This window comes from Crocuta crocuta, unplaced genomic scaffold, assembly GCF_008692635.1.
Source record: "Crocuta crocuta isolate KB4526 unplaced genomic scaffold, BGI_CrCroc_1.0 scaffold138, whole genome shotgun sequence".
Taxonomy (NCBI): Eukaryota; Metazoa; Chordata; class Mammalia; order Carnivora; family Hyaenidae; genus Crocuta; species Crocuta crocuta.
Window position 1 is genome coordinate 271,197 of NW_027532585.1, and position 22,954 is coordinate 294,150.

Below are 22,954 nucleotides of genomic sequence, written 5' to 3' on the forward strand. Positions count from 1 at the left end.
TGGCTCTTGAGCAGAATTAGCCGTGTTTGCGGCTGGGGCACAGAAATTAGTGATCCAAGAAGTGACAGCCTCACTCGTGCTCCCCCTTTCTCACTGTCAGACTCATTGGCCAGGCTGGACTGGGATGGCCAGGCTTCCCCAGACCAGGGGGCACGAAGCAAGCCTGAAACGTGCCCACACACGCAGGCATGTAAGAGCCGCGAGCATGGCTGGGCCGGCGCACCTATGTGATGCACGAAACCACGGAACGGCACCAGACAGAACCTGCATGCGTACGTCGCATCCCCCGAAGATGGATGGCCCCTGCTGCGTGTAACTCAGACCTGAGCAGCCGTCTGGGTGATTCTGCACTCGGCTGGGAGCTCAGCCAAGATGACCTTTGGGATCTTGTCCAGCACCTGGATTTGTGATGCTATCAGAGTGACCCATGACATTTCCGTCGCACTATACAAACACACCCACACCCACCCATGTACCACGCACACACACTCACACACACATACACACATACACTGAGCTTGCGATACCGCACCCCTGCCCGCCGTACCATCTGCTTCTCGAAGGCAGGTGACAGCCAGCTCGGCTGTGTGCGGGCCCACCAGGATCTGACCTGTAAGACCCGGCCGTAGCTATCTGGAGAATCTTGAGCAAGGTCTACATGCCCCAGTGCAAGACGGGTCTGGGTCACTATCCCCAAAGCCCTTGCTGCTCTGACCTTTAAACTAAGCTGGGGTGGAGGAAGGGAAATGAAGAGCCTGCTGTTCTTAGCTCAGCCCCAAATGGCTAGGGCTAAGGTCCCAAGGGTAAGATGGAGCTTCGAGGCTAGGCTTGCGGTAGGGCAGCCAAGGCTGACAGACGCTGTCCGTCCGAGAGGGAGGCTGGCCTTCCAGCTTTCGGACCAGAGATAGCAGAGCACCAGGAAAGAGCTGCTCGGAAGCGTCCTAAGGAAGCTGGGATTTAGCAGTTATTACGAAGGCTGTATGGAGCTGACGATGGGTGGCATAGACAATACAGGGGGATGGGAAATGTCAGCAAAACCCAGACAATCAGTCATCGACCGCAGTCTAGGCCGGATTCCTTAGTTAGGCCCAGACACTGCACAATCCGGCTCCACCTATACCTGCTGGTCTCTCCCACCTCCCTCAGGTCAGGCCATGCCGACACGCTGGAGCACTTTTCCAAGACTCTGATCCTCTCAATGTGCCCTCAGTTGTCACATCCAGGTCTCTGGGAGCCTGTCCCTCAGTTCACAGGGCATCTGCATCCCTGATAAGGCTTCTTGGTGCTTCTGATCGAGCGTCTGGCCTGAGTCATTTCAGGTGCCCCAAGAACGAGACGCTGGCTCAAAAATGTCTTTGGGGTTGAATCTGGCTGTGTGGCCCCTACGAAAAGGGAATTGCCACCTGCGAGATCCTTGGGAGAGACCCTGGCCTTGCCCTCTGCAGAGCAGCTGACGTCCTCTCTTGACCTGGGTGGGACGTTCATTCATTCATTCATTCATCCATTCATTTCCTCAAAAAGAGATACTGAGGTGTAGAGTGGAGCAAGGTTGGTGGACTGTCCCTGCCCCAAATCCCCTCTCTACATTGAATCACAGCAGGTATTGGGAAACCAAAGAGCTGTAAGAAATCACCCCAGTGTTTGGGACGTGACTGCAGGAGGTTCACATCCCTGCAAAAGCCCAAGGGAAGGGAGAAAATAGTCTAGAAAAGTGAGTCTCATCAATGATTTTCCATTCGGCTCACTTACCCTTTCCTAACTGCTACTGGAATGGAACAGTATTACGGGACGCAGAGAAAGGGGAGTTGGAAGAACTGTTCTCGTTAATCACAGGGACCCGTTTACTTGAAATTAATCATGCTTTACACAAAACGTTCCATTTAGGAATCCCCATCCTTCAATCCACTTTACTCATTTCCTGTGTCCTGGAGACCGTAGGGCAGGAAGCTCTCGAGGGCGGGGCCCCTGCCCTCTGGTCCCCTGCGTCCTGGGGCGCCCAAGGCATCCTTCTTAAAGGAGCAGATGAGTGATTGAGGTGAGGGAGTAAACTGGCCCCAAGCAAACCTCACCTCACCAAACGCCACTGAAGGTTAGTGAGCCCTGAATGAGCCAGCAACACCACCACCTCACCCAAGAAAAGCAGAAAAAGACAGCGTTAGGGCTGCAGGTTCTGGGACCCCTCTACCTCCTGCAAGTTCTGGCTGTTCTACTGTGGCCTTGAGCAAGTTATTCACCTCGTGAGGCCTTTCTTGTCTGTGAAGTGGACATCATAATACACCACCTCCCCGCAGGAGGATAAAGTGAGGTCACCCTCGCCAAGAGCTGAGAACAGTGTCTGGTCCCGGCAAAGGCCCCACCTCAAAGCCCTTCTTGCCAACATCCCCTCACCCAGAACAAAGTCCTGTGAAGGAGTCAGCACGAAAGTCATGAGCCCCATTTCACAACTGAGACCGCTGAGGCACAGGGAAGCCACAGAGCGGCTAAGAGCAGGGCTCGGCACAAACCTGCCGCTCCCGTCCTAGGCTGTGAGGGGCTTTGCAGAAAAAGTCTAATGAGAACTGGGAGCCTTTGAATCTCAGCCCCCGAGGCGGCATTGCACCCTTCTGCTTCCAGCACCCACATGTTCTCTCGCTGCCCATGAACCCAGGCGCCCCTTGGCAGGATGAGCGAGCTTTCATATTCGATGTCCATCCACTGTGATCACCTCCTTTTCCCCCGGCTCGGCCCCCCTGACAGGCAGCCCAGGGGTCAGTGGGGTCTGAATACCCAGGAGAAAGGCTGTGTCCCCAGTGGGCAGCTGGTGGACAATTGACTTTGATCTTTGCATTTTTCCCTCTTCTGAAAGATCTACAGGGACCGTGTGTAACATTTCTAAGAATAAAAATATTACAGGGGTGCCTTGGTGGCTCAGTCGGTTAAGCGTCTGACTTTGGCTCAGGTCATGATCTCATGGCTTGTGATTTCAAGCTCTGTGTCGGGCTCTGTGCTGACAGCTGACAGCCTGCTTCCAATTCTGTGTCTCCCTCTCTCTCTCCCTCTCTCTCTCTCTCTTTGCCCCTCCCCCACTCAAACTCTGCCTCTTTCTCTCAAAAATAAACATTAAAAAAATTTTTAAAAATGTATTAATGCAAAGAAAAACAAGTGGGAAAAACAAGTCCTGACAGTGAAAAGTCATCTTGTCTTCAAACGACCAGCTGATTGTACATGTTCACTAAACAAGAGGCTTTTTAGCCAAATGAACACAGGTAGAACTGGTAAGCAAGCAGGGTTTGCACGCCACTGGGAAGTCACTGTGCACACCGGTAGAGTAACTCCCAGGCACAGACACCCCCATTTGCCTTGTATGCCTGTGAGGCAAGAAGGACTGGCCAGAAGCATTACGTTGCTGGAGCGGTGGCTCGGCTGTGGGCCTGTGACGTGTGAATCAGTGCCCAGTTCCTCTGCGGACTTGCAGCTGTACTCTGTGCAAAGAAACCCGGCTGTCCTAGCCCACGGGCAAGGACCGTTCCGTGAATGGGCCAGGAGGGGCCCCTCTATCTTGCCCAGGGCTGGGCCTGGCCCGGGACTTGCTACATTTCCTTACCTTTGAAACAGGCTGCTGAACTGGAGGATATGAGCCGAGGCAAGCACGCCCATCACATCGTCTATGTTTATCTCCACCTCACTCAGGTAGAGGTTCTTCAGGGCCATGGCGAAGGCTGGGGAGGCAGCATCCAAGAGAGAAAGCCGTCAGCCTGGGGCTCTGGACGCTGCGTCCGTCCCGTCCCTCCCTTGCAGATGCCCTCCTGGCTGGACGTTCGAGGGTGCCTGGCTGGGTGGGCAGAGATGCCCTTAGAGGAAATGCACCTGATTCTGACCTGAGCGCAGATACAGCCCGGGCTTCCAGTCTCCACCGAGGAGATGAAGCCAAAGCAAAGTGAGCTCCTGCTGAAAGAATGCTTTCTAAACCCCTCCTGGGGTCTGTGCCTCGGGGGTTCTCTGCTAACCTGGGCTCCATGGCCTTTGCGGGGAGGCGCCTGCCCAAATATGTACAGAATGCTGTGTGCATGTGCTATTTTCTCAGGAAAATCTTGTCCTCTGAATCTGGGGTCTTCCAAAAAGTTAAGGATGCCTGGCAAGAGCCCGGATAATTTCATATCTAAGAACTAAAGCTCAGAGGACCAGGGAGCAGAGGGACTTGGCTGATTCCAAATTCTCCCTGATCCCAACTAGTGCTGCAGTGCGGGCCAAGGCACTCTGAGGACAACTGGTCTACCCAGGGCTTCTGCGGGAGGCTTCCCCACCTGCACGCTCGCAGACCGAGACAGCATGTGAGAGCACACACGCTTCATTAAGACAGAGGTCCGTTTCCAAGTGGCCAGGGTGCGGGGGGGGAGGGTGAGCTCCCTGCTGCTGGCAGCCAGCCGGTGACGGGCCGTGGTGGGAAGGGGCGCACGAAGTGCTCCCCGAGGGAAGGCGGACCTGAGCCTCCCTGTCTCTGCTCAGCTATTTTTAATAATGGAGTACTGAACACGGGGTGCCACTTATCTGTTGTTCTATTGTTTGCTTTTAAAGCTGGGAGGGCCGTTTGCTCAATGGTATTCTTAGCATAAGGAGACAGGGGTACATTACCAACTTTAGTGACTATGGGGTCATTGATCTTCAAGAAAATGAACATCTTCTTTATGGGTGGTCTTGCCTTGATCTTCCCAGACCGCTGAGCTGGTAAAGGACAAAGAATAGGGATGTAGGGACCTGATAGGTGCAGTAAATTGTTCTGGGTACAGCGTGAGTTCCCATGGCCCTTCTACAGCCTTGATCCTGGCATTTACCACACCAGGTTCTGTTTGTGTTTGCTTGTTTAGAAGATGCAGTTTTAAAAAAAATTTTTTTTAATGTTTTATTTATTTCTGAGAGAGAGAGAGACAGCGTGAGCAGGGGAGGGTCAGAGAGAGAGGGAGACACCGAATCTGAAACAGGCTCTAGGCTCTGAGCTAGCTGTCAGCACAGAGCCCGACGCTGGGCTCGAACCCACTAGTCGTGAGATCATGACCTGAGCCGAAGTCAGACGCTTCACTGAGTGAGCCACCCAGGTATCCCTAGAAGATGCAGTTTTGAAGTGATTATTTATTTAGAAATGGTTGAAGATGCATAAGAAGCTGGAAAGCTAGATCAGAGTTCCCGTGCACGCCTCCCCTTTCCCCCTAATCCTACACAGCCACTATGATGGTCAAAACCGGGAAACTGATGCTCTCACTGCACAAGTTATTTGGTAATAGCTCCTCCCCCACTCGCTCTCCCTCCCTGCCTCCTCCCTTTCTCTCTTTAGTCTGTGAGCACTTTGAGGGCAAGGGGTGGGCCTCTGTCATCTCTGCACCAGAGCACCCAGCCCAGAGCTGGCACAAGACGAGACCATAATGACCTCCTGCTAAAGAGCGAGCATGGGAAGCAGGCATCCACCTAGTGGCTGTTGAAACTTTGCCCTTCAGATGTCCAAACAGAGGACCCCTGCCACCCAAGGCTTCCAGGAGGCAGGGAAGGGGCAGCCTGATTCACTGCAAGCCTCCCCCAACCACTCAGACTTATTCTAACATGTGAGTTACAATACCCGGGGCTTTCAGGTCCCCAGCGGTGTCCCATACCCTGGGTGCAAAGCTAAAGCCTTTCCAGTGGCCCCAAGGCCACTAGTCTCTGGCTCACTGGACCCCAAACCTACCTCTCTGTGGCTTGTTCCACAGAAGAGTCGTGGGGCTCCATCTGTTCCCCACCAGGGACCCACCTGACCCTGTATGTAAGGTAGCACCCCACCTCCACCTTCCCCCAAACTGGCTTTACTTTTCCTCCTAGACTCGCTAGTACTACCACCTGCGATGACGTCATATGTATGCTGGTTTTCACCCACGTGGCAGGCACACCGGATGGCTTATTCACCACTCCATCCCTAGGAGCTGACACGGTATTGCCCACACTGGTCTCCAGTGAATGTCGGCTGGATGAATGGAATGAGTGGATTCCATCCCCAGAATCCCAAGCCTCGTGAGTTCAAGGGTGTAGACATGAAAAATGACATGAGTCAGGATCCAAAAAAGGAGGTCACCCCGCACAACTACAAAGACGGCAGAGAGAAAGGGAGAATAAAGATCCATTTTTCTCAGGCAGGCGAGGCCCCTCACCATGCTCGTGGCACCTGGCTCTGCTCAGACTCTCATTTGGCAAATACTTATTGAGCTTGTTCTCTGCTCTGAATCATTTCTCTCTAGGATTTCGGCACCGCCTCTGGCCTGCACACTGCATTCTGTCCATCCCTGCTGGGGGCACCCACTGGGCTGGCGTGTGTGAGTGCCAGGCACCAGCGAGGCACTCCGGAGGTGGCAGATCACATCATCATGGGCCATGCTACTTGTCGTGGTTTATCATCATCTTGGGTTGGCTTGTCCGTCCCCCAGCCCCCTGACACAGAGTTCCTAGCACAATGCTTAGGAGAAGTCAAGCACTCGACATTTGTAGAAGGAAGAGACGAGTGTCATCAGCTAGGTCAGAGTAAGTGGAAGACAAAAACTCCAACATTCCCTCTGTTTTATGTAGAACCTCAACATCGAATAGGAAAATAATAGTTTGATCATGTGCTTCTGAGGTTCTCTGAGACTAAGGGGGTTCCTTTTCAGTAAAAGAGCACTGTTTCTTCTTTGGGGTTCTTCCTAGAGAATTAGCATGTCCTGCCAGCGAATCCTGGGCTCTGGGTGGCACAAAAATGGGCAGCTGGGGGTGCATGGGTTAAGCGTACAACTCTTGATTTTGGCTCAGGCCATGATCTCGTGCTTTGTGAGATTGAGCCCCACATCAGGCTCTTGCACTCACATGCTCTCTCTCACTCTCTCTCAAATGTTTTAAAAAGTGAGCAGCTGGGACAGCCCAGTGTGGCCAGGACACAGGTGCTCATGGGGGCCGCCCCTCCACAGAGCCCACTTCTCCAGGACCACAGTGTGGGCATTCTCAGGAACACGAAGCAGGAGGCAGGAGACTAGCCAAACTGGACTGTGAGATATGTTCTGCTTTCCCAGGTGTACAAAGGCCAGTAGCTGTGTCCCCTGAATGTCGCATGGACGTGGTCCCCAGGGCCTAGTGCAAGTGCTGGCCCCTGGGGAGAGACCCCAGAACGTTGTGACAGCCTGGGCAGTGGGCGTTTATCTCTGCCCCTACCCTGACGCCCCCCCAGTCGGGCCCAGCCTCTAGCAGGCGGCTTCGCTTAGTAGGGCCCAGTCTTTCCAGTGAGGCCATTCTAGACATGCCAAAGACCCCAGCATTAATAGTAATTCCATTTTCTTTTCCAATTCTATTGCTTTTCTTTCTTTCTTTTTTTTTTTAAGTTTATTTATTTTGAAGAGAACATTAGCAGGGGAGGAACAGACAGACACAGAGAGAGAATCCCAAGCAGGCTCCACATTGTCAGAGCAGAGCCCCACGCAGGATTTGAACTCACAAACCGTGAGATCATGACCTGAGTGGAAGTCGGATGCTTAACCGATGGAGCCACCCAGGCGCCCACATTCTCTTGCTTTTCAACGCACTCATGCCTGGAGCTCCATCGTCTTTCCCTGGGTGCCTCATGCGTGTTCTGACTGGGGAGCAGGGGACACTCAGTCCTACTCAGTCTCACTCTCAAAGACATGGGGACAGACACTTGGGAAGAGCAAAGAAGACTGAGAGGGAGCATCAGCGGGCCGGGGGAACGCGGCAGCCCGCTCTCAGCTCCCAGCGCTGCGGGGAAGGGCTGAGTCAGAGGCCTCGTGGCCGGGCCCTCTCTCCGGGCTCGGGGTGGGGCAGCACCTGGGGGCTCAGCCAGCCTGTCTGGCTCTAGAATAACAGAACTTTGCCGCCACATCCTGGAAATGCAGTCCTGTCCTGACTGGCATGCTGGCTGCCTTTGGAGACCTTGAATTTTCCATGGTCCCTACTTATGAGTCGTCCTGAAGCGGTGCCAATCTATATCGCCCAAAGAAGGCGGTGCATCTGGAGAAGAACTTAGGGGATACAGAAGGGGAGCCTGGAGATTACTAGGTTTGAAAAGGAGAAACAGGAAGAAAGAAATGGCCTAAATACTTTATGGAATGACGTGAAGTTAAGAAAAGAGAAAGCAAAGGAAACATAGCATCGACATATAACACGTAAACCTCTAACCAGTATATTGGGCCAAATGTCACAACTCTACCTTCCTTCCAGAAAGCTCATCAGGAGACTCAACACCACTGTTTGCTCTTCTCAGAGAAGCAGGTAGAGTTTCCACCTCGACTGGACAGGACTGGGTTGTTATGAGAAAAATAACTGACATTCACTGAGTATCCGGGTATATGCCAGGGATTGTTCTAGAACTGCACAAGCATTACCTTCTTCTCTAGGCTTCAGAGGAGCATAGTGAGAACTATTATTCCCATTTTATAGCCAGAGGCGGAGGTAAAATCCTGTGATGAGGTCATACCATGGGCCTTGTTCTTATCTGCCAGTGACCTTGGTCTCCAAAGAGATGAGGGCATTTGGGGCTCAGTGCTGGGAATCTACCTCGCAGAAGATTCTCCAGTTCCTTTGTGGGGCTCTTGGTGCCCTGGGCCAGCGCCATCAGGTAGAGCTTGCTCAAGGTCTCAGACTGGAAAAGCTGGGGCTGATGGAGTTCCCATTTGGAGCCTAGACATTCGAGAATCACGTCTGAGGAGAGAACACAGTGTTGAGTAAATGCCACCACACGTCCCTGAGGCACGTGTCAATCCCCCCACCTTCCATTCAGTCACAGTCACTGAGCAGATGGGTGGCTGCTTTGCTGGGTCTTCCAGGGACAAAGCAAAAAGACAGGGTGGGTCTCAGGGCACTTACTGGCTCCCAGAGGAGACAATAAGCAAAATTACAAGGTGACATAGAAAGAGATAAGCATCTAAGAGCAGCTGACCAACATCTGTAGGACTCCAGAGGGACATAAGCTTTCCTCCATTTGGGGAATCGGGAAGGCTTCATGGGGAAGGGAAACTGGCGGGGACATTCTTGGGGGCCTCACCATGCCTTCTGATTACAGCGGGCAATGATCATATTTGGGGCCAGATAATTCTCTGTTGGGGAGGGGGGGGGGNTGTCTCCAGACATTGGCAAATATCCCTTAGGAAGTGATCTCGCTACCCAGTCCCCTGTCGAAGCTACTGGGCGTTGGTGCTTAATTCTCACCCACCTGAAAGGTGACAGCAAAGTGCAGCTCAAAGGCCCAGTGCCAGGAGGCGGAATTCTCATGAGCCTCCCTTGGAATGGAGACCACCAGAAAAAACAGGTGTGGAACAAGATTATAACGTAAAGGAGGCTTTTTGCAAACCGTAAGGGGGTTTATGTGAGGGGCTTTATCTCATGCTTGGATAGCATAGGTGATTAAAAAGAGAGAGACTTTGAGGAGGGGGCAGATGGAAGATCCAAGGATCCCGGGCCAGGTGAGGCATGGGAGGCTGTGGACAGGAGGCTCTGCAGGCTGGAGTCCTGTTAGCACAGAGCTGGTAGAAGAGGGTGGTGCTTGGTCATCCCAAGAACCCTTACCCTCAGCTCTAGGCAGGACCTGGAGCATCACGAGCCCCTTGGCCTTGCCATTATTTTGACTGCAGGAGCTGAGGCACCTATTTCCTCTTCTGTTATTAACATTGCTACTCACCAACTTTATGATATTGTTTTGTGCTGTGCTTTGGAATGTGGACTTGCATCTCAAATCTTGGGTCACCTCAGGAAATGGTCTAGTTGTGCTCAGCTAGAAAGAATCCTACCCCACATAGGGTGATTTTAGGCAGGAGCAGACCTGTGGATAAAGCGTGTGCCCTCTCCGGACACCCACTTTTGCTTTCATGATGACACACGTGTGTGGCAGGCATCACACCTGATCCCAGAACTCTCCTCCCTGAGCCAGGAGCTGGCCCCAGACTGCTTCTCAGGGCCTCTAGTCAACCAGAACCAAGGGGCGAGAAGAAATCGGCTGGCCTGCCCTGGGGAAGGCGGCTGGCTCTGACCTCATGCAGCTTTACTGTGCGGTGGACCTTATCTTAAAAAAAAAGTTTCCTTTAAGGACCTGACCTGTCCAGGCCTGGTGAGGCTCAATGAGCCTTTTCCCAGCTGGACAGAGCTGGCCTGGTTCTTGATTCTACATCGGAAAAAGTCATCTTGGACACGTACAAATGTGACATCCAAGTCATGACTGGTTGGCGCTAAAAGGGACAGAGAAGAGCTGCCTGTCCTTGACGGAGTTTCTGTTTAGTCTACGAATCCACAGCCTATTTATTTACATCGGCATGGGCATGTCGGTCTATCGACTGTGGCCAATTAGCATATGAAACTGTGTTTGCAGAGCCTGATTTCATGCATCATTTCACGGTGCATCTGACAAATATTTACAGAGCCTATTTCATGTTAGACAACGTGCAAAGGGCAGAAACCGAAACGTACAGGCCAGGAGCCTGTCCTATGAGCGGGCTTCGTTCCGTAGAAACCACCCCTGACCCTGAGTGCAGCCACGTTCTGATGGAATCCACTGGTGACATGAACTCACCGGCCTCCCTGCTCTGGATGGTCTTGTTCTTCGAGGTCTTAGAGAAAAGTTTCTGAATTTGTGAAACACATAGCCTCAAGGGAAAACACAAACAGAAAATTCTGGAGTTAATACTGACAGGTTTCTCCAGGGGCAACAAGTATCATTCTAGTGTCCCTAAAACTTCCATTCACCTATCTTATATCTTGCCCCTTGAGCATTTCCGTAGGTCATGACTCATCTGCCGGTTTGATAAACTATAAGCTTGGTTTGATGGCTGGCTCCAAATTTCGATTCCTGTTTTCAGTTTGTGGGGAAGTTTTACCACGAAGGTATTTGAGGTTATATCTGGTTGCCCAAATGATTCCTCCTTTGGTGAGTGTCTAAAGTAAGGTCTAGTAGCATAGAGTAGGTACTCAGTAAATATCTGCTAGAGAAAGGGAGAGAGGGTTCTGGGCGTTTCTGGTAAGTGACTCACCAATACTTCTGTTTAGGGGTCATGCCTGCCCCAGTCTCAATGTGTCCAAAAACTAAACTTGGATTTTACCCCAAACCAGCCCTGCTTCTTCTCCAGCAAATGGCACCGCCAGCCTCCAGCTGTCCCGGCCAGCCTACTGCACGTTGTCCCACCTGATCGCTTGCCTAGATCTGACAGAGATCTTGTGAATTCACCACTCTCCCTTTCCCCTTATTGCTGCGAGCTTCGTCCATGCCGTGATTATCGCCCTGCAGTCACTGGGGAGCTCCCCTTGGGTGTGCATCTGATGCTGCAGCCTGAGAACCAGGTGAAACGTACATCTGCTCTTGCAGATTCTCTCCTACTGAGAATCCTTCAGTGTCTCCCCAGTGCTCTCGGGGAAAGCCCACACCCCTCAGTATGGCTCGACCCTCTACACTCCCTGGTCCAGCTCTTCTCAGCAGCCTGAACCCACCATCACTGGCTTCCATGCTCTTGGATGCCCACACCGTTCGCCGGAGTACTCTCCTCCTCATCTCCTCACTTGAGCTCCTACTCATCCTCCTATATAAGCTTAGTTTTTGCTTCCTCTAGGGAGACTGAGTAAGTGGCCCTTCCACTGACCACCCTGGAATTGCCCCCATCAGAACTCCTTCTACAGTGTCTTGTGGTCGTCTCTTTATTCACGTGCCCTCGGCTCTGCTCTCTACAAAGATAGATTTGGCATTTCTGTGCCGCTGGAAGCCTAGCCTGGCCATCATGCAAGTGCTCAATAAATATCCATTCAGTGATTGATGACAAAGATGGGATATCTTTTCATGAACCCTCGTCATCCCGCCAAGCAAGGACATGAAACAAAGTTTGAGTCACATATTCACAGCTTGAAGACAGTCATCCCAAGAAACCCAACCAAAGGACACTTGATGACCACATATGAGGAGTGTCACTTTTCCCAGGCTGTTTTCCAATGGTTCCAAGAACCCTCATGGGCCAGGGTTCATGGAGGGGGCTTGGGTGGGGGCTCCTGTGTCCAGAATAATATTGACCACATGTGGCCCTTTCTGTGTGGGGAAGGTGGCTACTGGTGGGTGACTCAGCCCCAGGACGGCAGTGAGAGCTTGAGGTATTTGTCCATCAAGAGTGGTGGACCTGACCCAAACCAGCCTCAATCCTTCGGTGGCTTTGGTCACACGTCTGGGAAGAGCTGGTCAAGGTCAGAGGTTCAGACTGTGATCTCAAAATGGAGCAATGAACTTTGGAAACTGTGGGCAATGCCCATGAGCTCAACTAACCTCACAAACATCACTGTTGTCGGCTGAGCCAGACGACAGAAGTCACCACAATGCCTTTGCCTGTTGACATGGGTACTTGCCAGGCTATGCCAGTTATCATGTGGGCTCCACGGACTCTAAGGGCCAGGGTGATTTGAGGACCATTGGAAAGTTAGTGGAATAAATGGTATCTGTGAGTTGTCCTCTTTACTCTTTGGAACTAGACAGCCTGGGATGAAGCAGCATGTGGGAATACTAGAGCTGTGCCATTAGGCTGGGGACTCAGCTCCCTGGGTTGTGGCCCATGATGGAGAAACAAGAGGGGAAAGGGAGGCATTCTCTATGTATCATATGGACATAAGGACTCCCTGCAGCAAACCATTCAAAGGGCTTTCGGCTTAATACTTGCAAAACTCCAATTTGATTTCCTGCCCCTTGACTTTGAGCTTGGCCACGTGTCTTGCCTTGATGTTAGTGGACGTGATGTGGCTGAAGGTCTGGAAAGCACTTGTGCACCCGAGATTGCCTCCTGTCCTCTGTTGTCACCAGCACAAGAACGTGCCTGGGTAAGTCCATTGTCTCCAAAGGAGGTCAAGAGGCTCATGGCCAAGGGCTCAACCGCCCATCTGAGCTGAGCCTGGATCAGCTGACCGCCAGGCACACGAGTGATCAGCCTTCCCAGAGTGCCTGCTTGCCCCAGCTGGTCTCTGGACCCAGCTTCCTAGCATCACCAAGGAGAGAGGCCCACTGGGTGTGTTGTAGGCAGGGTGCCTTGCTTTGGGGGAGATGGTAACAAGCAGAATGAAAAGTGTGGTTGTTGGCTGGCAGAGCACAGGCCTGACACACCCCGAAATGACATCACCAGTACCAGTAACTAAAACGGTTGTTGGGACTACAAAGATAAAACTCCATTTGTAGATCATCTACTATTTGCTAGAACAGTATGAGGCATTTTCAGTGTACTGCCTGATTTAATACTCAAGATACCGTCTCAAGAAAGATGCTGTTATCACCATTTCCCAGAGGAGGAAATAGGCTCAGAGAGGTTAAGCCACTGGCCGGAGGTCACAGAGCTAGGACACGGAGGAGAAGGGATTCTAACCCTGTCTGCTGGGTGGATTTTCATAGCCCTAAAACCCAGCAGCCACTGCCGTCACCCTCAGGTTTCTGTGCCCGGCCTCTCGGGCCACCACCTGCAGCTCAGCTCAGCGATCACACAGACCAGGTCCTGGAGATTTCTGCTCCCGCTGCCCAGCTGCCCTCATCAGTCTTCTGGATCGATTTGCTTATGTCCCCAGGCCCAGCTCCCCAGCCTGCCTCCCCAGCCCAGCCCTCCACCGAGGAACACACACACTTTTAACCCGAACATGTCTTCAAGGCCCTATCCAAACAAAATGTAAAGTAAATACAAAATAAATTTGAGACAGTTTAAGGCTAATGCCAAACACAGCAACACCCAGCACTCAATTCTTCCAAGCTGGGGTCATCCGAGAAGTCAGGCACCAAACACAGATGGATTTGATCTACCCAAATGTGCGTAATGTACGGTCACCTGTGAGGGGGTGGGGTCCTGGAGCAGGGCTGGCCGGTGGGTCTAGAAAGGAGGATTTGGCTACTCGCTCATTGAACTTGGGGCAAACAGCTGTTCTGTGCTGAGTGCTGCCCAGGGGAACAAGCCAAGCCCAGGTGGATTCGACTGTGTGCTCATTAGGCAGATACTGTCCCGCCCAGGGAGGGTAGTGGCATCAAGTTATGTCCAAAGTGCCAGGGAAGTGATGTATTCCCTCTGCAGGAGGGTCCAGCTCCGTGTGCCAGGTGCAGCCAGAAAGAACTGGTCACATGGAGTAGTAACGCTCTGAGCCTGCTGTCAGAGCACCTTGGGAACGAGGGAGGAGCCACCTTCTCACACATGGGGAGCCAAGACCGGGTGGAAACGCAGATTTGTGACATAGGTCAGACCCTCAGCCAAGACTACCTAAGTTTTCTTTGTCAACAAGTCAGTTGATAAACACAACAGAATCCCGTTAGGGTCCAAAGTTCCCAACAGAAAGGAAAAACCTAGATTAAAAAAAAGGTCAGTCTCTATACTTTCATCCCACCGACGGATCTCCTCTGAGGAAGGAGCCACACTGAGGCTGTCTGTCCCTGAAGGACGGTCCCCACAGCAGCCCAGACAACCCATGGGCCCAAGTAGAGTGGCCCAACATGGGGCACTTCTTCAGAAATGCAGTTTCCCTGTAGGGCATTCCTGGCCATGGGCCTGTGATCTCCCTACCTGTCTGGGTTCTTCAGAGCCTTATCAAAGTCCACGTTCAAAGCCTTGCACCTCTGGGAAAGTCCCAGCAGGTCTCCAGAGAAAAGCTTTGTGGGAGAACGCCACCGGTTTGTTGAGCCAACTATCCGGCGTTCCAGCCGAGCTCTGTCCTGCTTTGGGAGGCAAAGGAAGGGAGAGAATCCGTTTTAAAACCTCACCCACGTGCCAGGTTTTCCAAATCGCGCGGCAGGAAGAAAATCAAGACACATGTGAAAACGCTGGTTATTTTTCAGACATGGCCAGGAGCCCTCCCCTCAAGGCAAATATCGTATTCAGGAGACAGAAGAGTTCAAGGCACAAAGTGATTTGGAATTTCAAATCTAGGACAGAAGATGCCAGAGGCCACAGCTCAGGGAGAAAGATGGGTTCTCTGCAGGTAGTTCTGAAGAACCTACAAGCAGGGACAGGATAATGTTTCGAGAAACTTCTTTATATGCGCATCCTCACACAGGATTCTGAGAGATGCCAAGCTGAGGGGATCCCAGGTAGGAAGTGTTTTTTATTGTGGCAAAATATGCAAAGCATAACATTCACCATTTTACAGCATGCACCTTAGTGGCATTTGGTACATTTAGGAAGCCATGCAGCCCTCGCCACTATCCAGTTGAGAACATTTTCGTCCCCCCAAAAGGAAATCTTATACCCATTAAGCCATCACGCCTACTTCCCCTCCCCCAGCTCCTGGCAACCGTTCATCTGCTTTCTGCTTCTGTGGATTTGCTATTCTCAATATTTACATAAATGGAATCATATACTATGCGGGCTTGGCTTCTTTCATGATGTTTTCAGTGTTCATTCTGTTGTAGAAGGTTTCAGACTTTCACTCCCTTCTACGGCTGAATAATATTCCATTGTATGCGGAGACTGCATTGTGTTTATCCATTCATCACTCGATGGACACTTGAGTTGTTTCCACCTTTTGGCGACTGTGAATGAGGCTGTTGTGAACATTTGTGCACAAATGTCTATCTGAACACCTGTTTTCAATTCTTTTGGGTATCTTCTCGGGAATGGACAGCTGGGCCTCTGGGCAGAGCCTTTTACTTAGACATTCTCTTGAGGTCCTAGGGCTTCAGCAGTTTCCTTTATTTTATTTTTAATGTTTATTTATGTTTGAGAGATAGAGAGACAGAGCGTGAACAGGGGAGGGGCAGAGAGAGAGGGAGGCACAGAATCGGAAGCAGGCTCAGGCTGTGAGCTGTCAGCACAGAACCTGATGCGGGGCTTGAACCCATGAACGGTGAGATCATGACCTGAACTGAAGTAGGACGCTCAACCGACTGAGCCACCCAAATGCCCCTTCAGCAGTTTCCTTAAAGGAGCAGTAGAATATTCAGAACGTAAACCTCAGATGTGTTGGCTCAAAGAAACCTCCCCAGGGAAAGTGTACTATGTGGGCCCCGTAGGAATGGGTGCAGGTGTTCCTAGGCCATTGCCAGTCACCAGCAGGGTGGTGGGGAGCCCAGGGGCCATGGGGTGGAGAGTTTAAGGTCCAATCTTGTTAATGCCACTAAGGAGTTGTATGGCCTTAGGCAAGTCATTTCACCTTCGGGGTCTCTGGGTCTTCGTGTGATGATGGTGGTGGTGATGGTGACGGTGATGATGTTAACATGGAAAGATGAAGACTGAGAAGTACGTTTTAGTGCCTGGAAATGGTGGGGGACGGCAAGGTGTGGACCGGGACTTTAGACGCAGTCCTGTGTAGTGTGACACGGGACAAGTGGCCGTCCTAGGCAGCGGGGCTGCTCTGACAGCGGCCAGGGTCAGCCAGTAACGCGGGGGTCCTCGGTGGGGCGCGCCCCATCCCCTGCGGAAACGTGGCAGCGCCACCGTGAGCAGGTGCTTCTGCTCCTCACCGCCTGCCCCCTTGTGAAACTCGTCTACTCACCAGATTCAGCATTTTCATGAGCGGTCGTGGCGATTACAATCAGGGGAGGGGGAAGAAACACCTGGAAGATAAAAGCGTTTACATTTTAAAAACTCTCCAGGGGCACCTGGGTGGCTCAGTCGGTTAAGAGTCCGACTTCGGCTCAGGTCATAATCTCATGGTTCGTGGGTTCAAGCCCCGCGCTGGGCTCTGTGCTGACAGCTCAGAGCCTGGAGCTGCTTCAGATTCTGTGCCTCCCCCTCTCTCTGCCCCTCCCCTGCTCATACTATCTCGATCTCTCTCTCAAAAACAAATAAGACATTAAAAAAAAAAAAAAAAACCTCTCCAAAGGGTCTTTTCTAAACAGGAGATTAGCCTGAAGATTCTGTATTTTGCCACAAAAATTAATAATGAGTAAATTTGGAGGATGGGTTATTCATCAAATCAAGATAATCTCAGACTTTTTATTTATTTTTTTACACTTATTTATTTTTCAGAGAGAGAGAGAAAGAGGCAGAGCACAAGTGGGGCAGAGAGAGAGGGAGACACAGAATCGGAAGCAGGCTCCAGGCTCTGAGCTGTCAGCATAGAGCCCGAGACGGGGCTCGAGCCCACAAACTGGGAGAGCATGACCTGAGTCAAAGTCGAACACTGAACTGACCGAGCCATCCGGGTGCCCCACAGAACCTTGGACTTTTTAAAGCCCATCAGGAGACTGACAAAGTTCTGTAGTGCTGGAATGTGGCTCCGATAAAGCCAAACAGGAGGGAACCCACAGTTCTTCACCCTTTACTAAGGGATAGGAGCCAAAGGCAGCTGGTCACAGAGTTTGCTACGTGGGATGGCCCCTCGGCTTCCAGACCTCCTGCGTCCCAGCCCGGAGCCCCCAGAGCCCCTCCCTACCAAGTCCGGGCAGTGCCCGTCACTAGAGACACCCTCTTTCTCTAATGGGGATGGAAAGCAACGGCCACACTCACTGCTCCGAAGCCCGCTCGCCGCCACGGGTGTGTTTACAGAAGCCTGTGGAACAGGGGCCTTCTCCTCGCACTGGTCTCTGGATTACAGACTTGCTGCGAGCCGTTCACCTTCTGACTCTGAAGCCTGAGAGCGCTCATGACATCTGGGGCTCACCCTTTTCTTCTTAGTGGCCAAGGTGCTTTGGCGGGAGAACTTGCCCTTGGTTTCCAGGTAGTGGGGACCATGGCAACGTCAGGGAAGGTTCTGAGCACTTCCTGTTCCAGGCCTGGTTCAGCGCAGCTGGGGGCCATGGGGGAGGTGCTCACCCAGGGGCCACGGGAAGGGTGGCAACTCGCAGGCCACGCTCCTCAGGGGACCAGAGCCATCCTTGTTTCCACGTTTCCTACAGCAGCTGGGGGTAATGTGGAGGATCCTCTAAACGGGCCTCGGTGAGAGTCCGCCTCCAAGTCCTCAAACCTCACCTGTCAAAGGAGAAGATTGCGCTGGAAGCTTCTCAGATCCCTCCCAGATTCCGCATTCTGGGGTGATCTATTTTCTAGCTCGGGTGTCCAGAAATATTTTTACAAAAATAATTTAAATAAAAATTGGAGAGTTTGGGGGCACCTGGGTGGGCTCAGTCAGTTGAACGTCTGACTCCTTTCTGGCTCAGGTCACGATCTCGCAGTGCGTGGGTTCCAGCCCCAAGTCAGGCTCCACGCTGACCGTATGGAGCCTGCTTGGGATTCTCTCTCCCTCTCTCTGCCCCTCCTCCCCTTGCACACGCACATATTCTCTCTCTCAAAACAAATTTTAAAAATTGGAGAGTTGTACATTATCAAAACTATGATGATTTGTTGATGATTTTTTTAATGTTTTATTTATTTTTGAGAGAGGGAGAAAAAGGGGCAGAGAGAGAAGGGGACAGAGGATCTGAAGTGGGTTCCATGCTGACAGTAGGGAGCCCAATGCAGGGCTTGAACTCCTTCTCATGAATCGTGAGATCATGACCTGAGCCGAAGTTGGACGCTCAACCAACTGAGCCACCCAGGTGCCCCTCTTGGTAGATGATACTTATTTATTTTTTATTAAAGTTTGTTTTAATGTTTATTTATTTTTGATACAGAGAGAGACAGAGCATGAGCAGGGGAGGGGCAGAGAGAGAGGGAGGCACAGAATCTGAAACAGGCTCTGAGCTGTCAGCACAGAGCCTGATGCGGGGCTCGAACCCACAAACCATGAGATCACAACCTGAGCCGAAGTTGGACGCTTAACTGACTGAGCCACCCAGGTGCCCCTATATGATACTTAATCAGCTCTCTCCAGGAAATAAGTGCCTAAAAGTCAGGGACACGGTCAAGAGCTTTCATTCCAGGGGCCATGGCAGAATCTTGCAGCTCACTCTGACCTTGTCTGCAAAGCCCAGGCCCAAAGCTGGGAGGTTGGGTGATGGGGCGTCATCCATCACGCCCAAGAACCTTGGTCCCTCAAAGCCCTGGACCTCCACCCCAGGGCTCACAGAAATCCCGGCTCCAGTAAGAGCAGCTCAGAGCTAGTGCGGCTCCCAAGGGCCAAGATAGGTTTCCTCCAGGGTCTTTGTGTGCGGACCTTCATGAGTCATGCAAACTATAAAGTGAAACAGGAAAGCAACTGATCTGCCTACTTGTCACAGAGTTCTAGAAGCATATAACTCTCCCTTAATAGGAGGCACCTCTAAAGCTCCCTCCCTCCTCACCCTCAGGTCTGTGAGTCTACCTCCCCTGACACCCACATTCTACTCGGAAGAGTAGTCGGTTTCTGTGGCTTCTGTGGGGGGTGTTCTCTGGTGGCCAGCCCACCCTGCATCCCCAAGGACCCAACAACCAAACTCAGCCCATAGGAAGTGATCAGAAGACATCTCTTGACTTGGTAAATGGATGTACCCGTCCCTACCTACTGTCCTGCTTTTGTGCATGGATGAGCACTGTGCGTGTGTGTGTGTGTGTGTGTACATAGGTGTTCATGTATGCATGCGTGTGTCTGTTTCTGTGTGGGTCACGATCTCATCTCAGCAGATAGCTGTGCACAAATGCACAGATTCCTCCTTTGCTGCTTCCTTCCCTCCACCCCAAACTTTTCTCAGCTCCTTGTCCCTGGAATGTAGGTCTCGTGTAAGGTTTCAGTTAAAGAGTTTGAAATACCTTGTCCTGGACCATCTGGTCCATCATGGGCCAGTGCAGGAACACCCTCCAGGCACCTCTGCGGCATAGCTGGGAGCTGGCCCTTGGGCGATTTCTAGTGGCCACTCTAGGGAAGTGTCCCAGGGTGCCATACTCCCCAGGGTCCCTAGACAGCACGCTGGCTTTGGTTGTGTCTGTCACTCCCTACAGGGTCTGACCTCAGTGATCCAAGGCTTTCAGCTCACCCTCAAAGCCCTCTGAACATACAACCCCATAGAGCTGTGGCAAGCTGAGCTATTAGCCAAAGTCAAAGACAACTAATACAAATAAATGGAAATGGCTCCCAGCAAGTTTCCCTGAAGGGCTCTTGCTGCTGGTGCCCAGTGTGCTGGGGCATTTGCCCGATGGGCCCAGCCAAGCCGGACATCCCAAGAGCAAAGGCCTTTGGTGGCTCAGACATCAAACCCCAAAGAGCACAGCTCTCAGCTAGAACCACCTTGTGCCAAAATCTTGCATGCCCGTTGCAGGGGGATTCCAGTGGGATAGCCATCTTCTCAAACACCCCAGGGATAAGTTTCTCCCTAGCTTCCCAGGGAGCCCATTTCAGCCCACTCCATCCAGTCACCCATGGTGGGGGGAAGTGGAGTACCCAGGAAAGAACATACAATTCCAACCCTGGTTCTGACACTAGCTGTGGTGACCCTGGACATGACCTTAACCCCCCTAAGTGGAAAGTATACCCAGAGGCTTGGGGTCCAGGCAGTTTAGAGTGTCTTGGCCTCAGAGCCTAAAGGCTGGCTCTAAGGAATCTCATTCTAGAAGATTCAGGACCCAGGACACTGTGTATGTGTGCAGTGGGAGGCTCCTGTGAGTGCCCAGATCAGGATTTCCTGGCTCTCCGGGGTGGGGGTGGGGGGGGCTGTGCACCAGGGTCCAGGCTGCTGGGGGTGGGGTGCAGCCTGTGGACCAGGCCTTGGCTGAGGCAGCGCAGGAGCCAGAAGACGGGCAGGGGCTTCCACCAAAAAGCAGAGGGTGGGTCCTGCCCTTGAACGGAGTCCTGTATGGCCGGAGTGGGGTGGTCCCAGTGCTGAGTGAGGGGCCCTGGACTAGGCAGGACCCTGGCCACTGACTTGCTGTGGGACCTCAGGGAAGCCTTCTCTCTGCTCTGGGCTCCAGCTTTCACATCGGCTCAGCAAAGCTGAGACAAAACAACCCCTCGGCTCCCTCCCTGCCCATCCTATTTTTCCCAGACTTCCGGGAGGGTGGGGGTGATGACAAACTGTGCTGGCCTGGAGCTTGCCCCATTCACACACTTAAATAGAGCGTCACGTTTGTGCTGGGGGTTGGGGATGAAAGGGGAGCCAAGTAGAAGATAAGGACCACCTGTGTGCTTTCAAATCCTCACACCACCCGGAATGTTCTTAGTAATGTTCTCTAAATTTATTTTATCGATGAAATAGCATATAGGTATACCCATTTATTTCTAATACACATTAAATTAACTACATAACTATTTCAAAGAATTTTTCATGATCTGCCCCCTAAAACCATCTTTTGTGTGCAAGCGCTTTGCTTTGGGAGGTTTACGTCTGCCCATAGGAAAATACGGTGTGATGGACAAATCAAGGGTCAAGCTTGGTGAGCTTCATGGGAGGGGCAACCAACTACATGAAACTTGGCTTTTTATTCTGATGCTTTGATATCTTGAGGTCCTGCTGACTGAGCCAGGAGGGACTGACCCTCTCAGGGTTAGTCAGTTTCTGGAGACAGTAAAGCACTTGTTTATGAGTGACATTTTCACCTGCAAACCAGCCAGCCCAGAGCCCATATCCCCATCACTCCCTTTACTGGGCTTTCGCACTCAGGGCCACTGTCTGCCTACCGGAATCATCCCAGGGCCAGATACTAAACTTGTACAGAGAGAGCCCCAATGGCCCAGAGCCTCCTGAATGATCCAGACGAGCCGATCGTAAGCCTATTTACCCCCCTCACCTGTTCCTTCCCTTGGGAACCACAGCAAACATTCTTGTCCACAACTTCCCTCTGTTCCCCTCTCTCCTGACCAACCCGGATACCTCGCTCCATGGTCCGACATGGCAGGGCCTGCCCTCTTCTCTTGAGAACTGAAGGTAAGAAACTGTCTTCAGTGCCACTTGTCTTCCGATCTGATGGCTTCATGATGCTTGAACAATTATAAAACCTGCATTTGAAAACACTGACCCAGGCCTGAGGGTTCAGGGAGGGTTCCTTGGAGGATGTGACATCAATAATGGGCCTTCAGGGGGCACCTGGGTGGCTCAGTCAGCTAAGTGTCCGACTTCGGCTCAGGTCATGATCTCGCGGTTTGTGAGTTCGAGCCTCGCGTCAGGTTCTGTGCTGACAGCTTGGAGCCTGGAGTCGGCTTTGGTTTCTGCCTGTCTCCCTCTCTCTGCCCCTCCCCTGCTCATGCTCTGTCTCTCTCAAAAATAAACAAACGTTAAAAAAATAATAATGGGCCTTAAGGGAGTGGGTATTGGCCAGGAGACCAGCTGATGGGCGGGGGTGGGTGTCCCCGGCAGAGGGGTCAGGAGCCTCGGAAGGAACGACGTACAGTCTGATTGCCCTGTAGGGTGGGAAGGGGGCGGGGCTTTGTCTAGTCCCACCCCTTTGATCTCCAAGGTGTGTTTCCCAGCTCCAAATAAACCCAAAAGACAGATTTGTGAATTGTCTGTATTCTGTCCTTGCTGTTTCAGCCTAGGTAACTGAGAAGCCCAGGCAGGTCTGCCTGGGGGGGTGTCATGGGTCCACCGACTGTAGACGGGACCACGTGAAGACCAGGTGGAGTAGAGCCAGCCTAGCGCTGCACACCGGGGAGGTGCGGGGGAGCCTCGCAGCCATTCCCACCTACTGAACAGAGTGGGGATTTCATAGTCCATAAAAACAGTAGCAGAGCCAGCCCAGACCCAAGGCAGGGCCACCAATTGGTCTAATTACAGGATGGATGTGAGCACCACTATCAGCCAGAAGGCACAACCCCTTGCCGGTGCCTTCTCTCCACACTACTTTCCTTTTTATTTTAATAAAATTGTCCTTAATGTTTATTCACTTGTGTGTGTGTGTGTGTGTGTGTGTGTGTGTGAGAGAGAGAGAGAGAGAGAGAATGAGGGGTGGAGGGGCAGAGAGAGGGAGACACCAAATCTGAAGCAGGCTCCAAGCTCTGAGCTGTCAGCACAGAGCCTCACGTGGGACTCGAACCCACATACTGCCAGATCATGACCTGAGTCAAAGTTGGACACTTAACTGACTGAGCCACCCAGGCGCCCCTCTACATACCACTTTCTGACGGACGTCTTATAAAGGAAGCTGTCAGCCTGAGGAATGCAAAGGAACTTGCAGTCATTGGAGGGCTGAGACCCAGTCCTGGCTGGCCCTTC

The 22,954-nt window shown here is 52.1% G+C and overlaps 1 protein-coding gene across 3 annotated transcripts in view; it reads right to left on the reverse strand.

Moving 5' to 3' along the window:
• Positions 1-17,608, reverse strand: part of BTBD16 (BTB domain containing 16) — a 45,387-nt gene extending 27,779 nt beyond the window's left edge. For 2 of the 3 annotated variants that reach the window (XM_077779502.1, XM_077779500.1), the window contains exons 1-7: positions 17,406-17,608; positions 16,450-16,510; positions 14,523-14,674; positions 10,541-10,614; positions 8,536-8,679; positions 4,612-4,701; positions 3,584-3,698 (exon numbers count right to left, since the gene is read on the reverse strand). In XM_077779502.1, the coding sequence (XP_077635628.1) occupies positions 3,584-3,698; positions 4,612-4,701; positions 8,536-8,679; positions 10,541-10,614; positions 14,523-14,674; positions 16,450-16,467 (593 nt within the window). In that variant the 5' untranslated portion in view covers positions 16,468-16,510; positions 17,406-17,608. The remainder of the gene's footprint in view (positions 1-3,583; positions 3,699-4,611; positions 4,702-8,535; positions 8,680-10,540; positions 10,615-14,522; positions 14,675-16,449; positions 16,511-17,405) is intronic. The other variant, XM_077779501.1, reaches the window with a different exon arrangement.
• Positions 17,609-22,954: the final 5,346 nt, after the last annotated feature.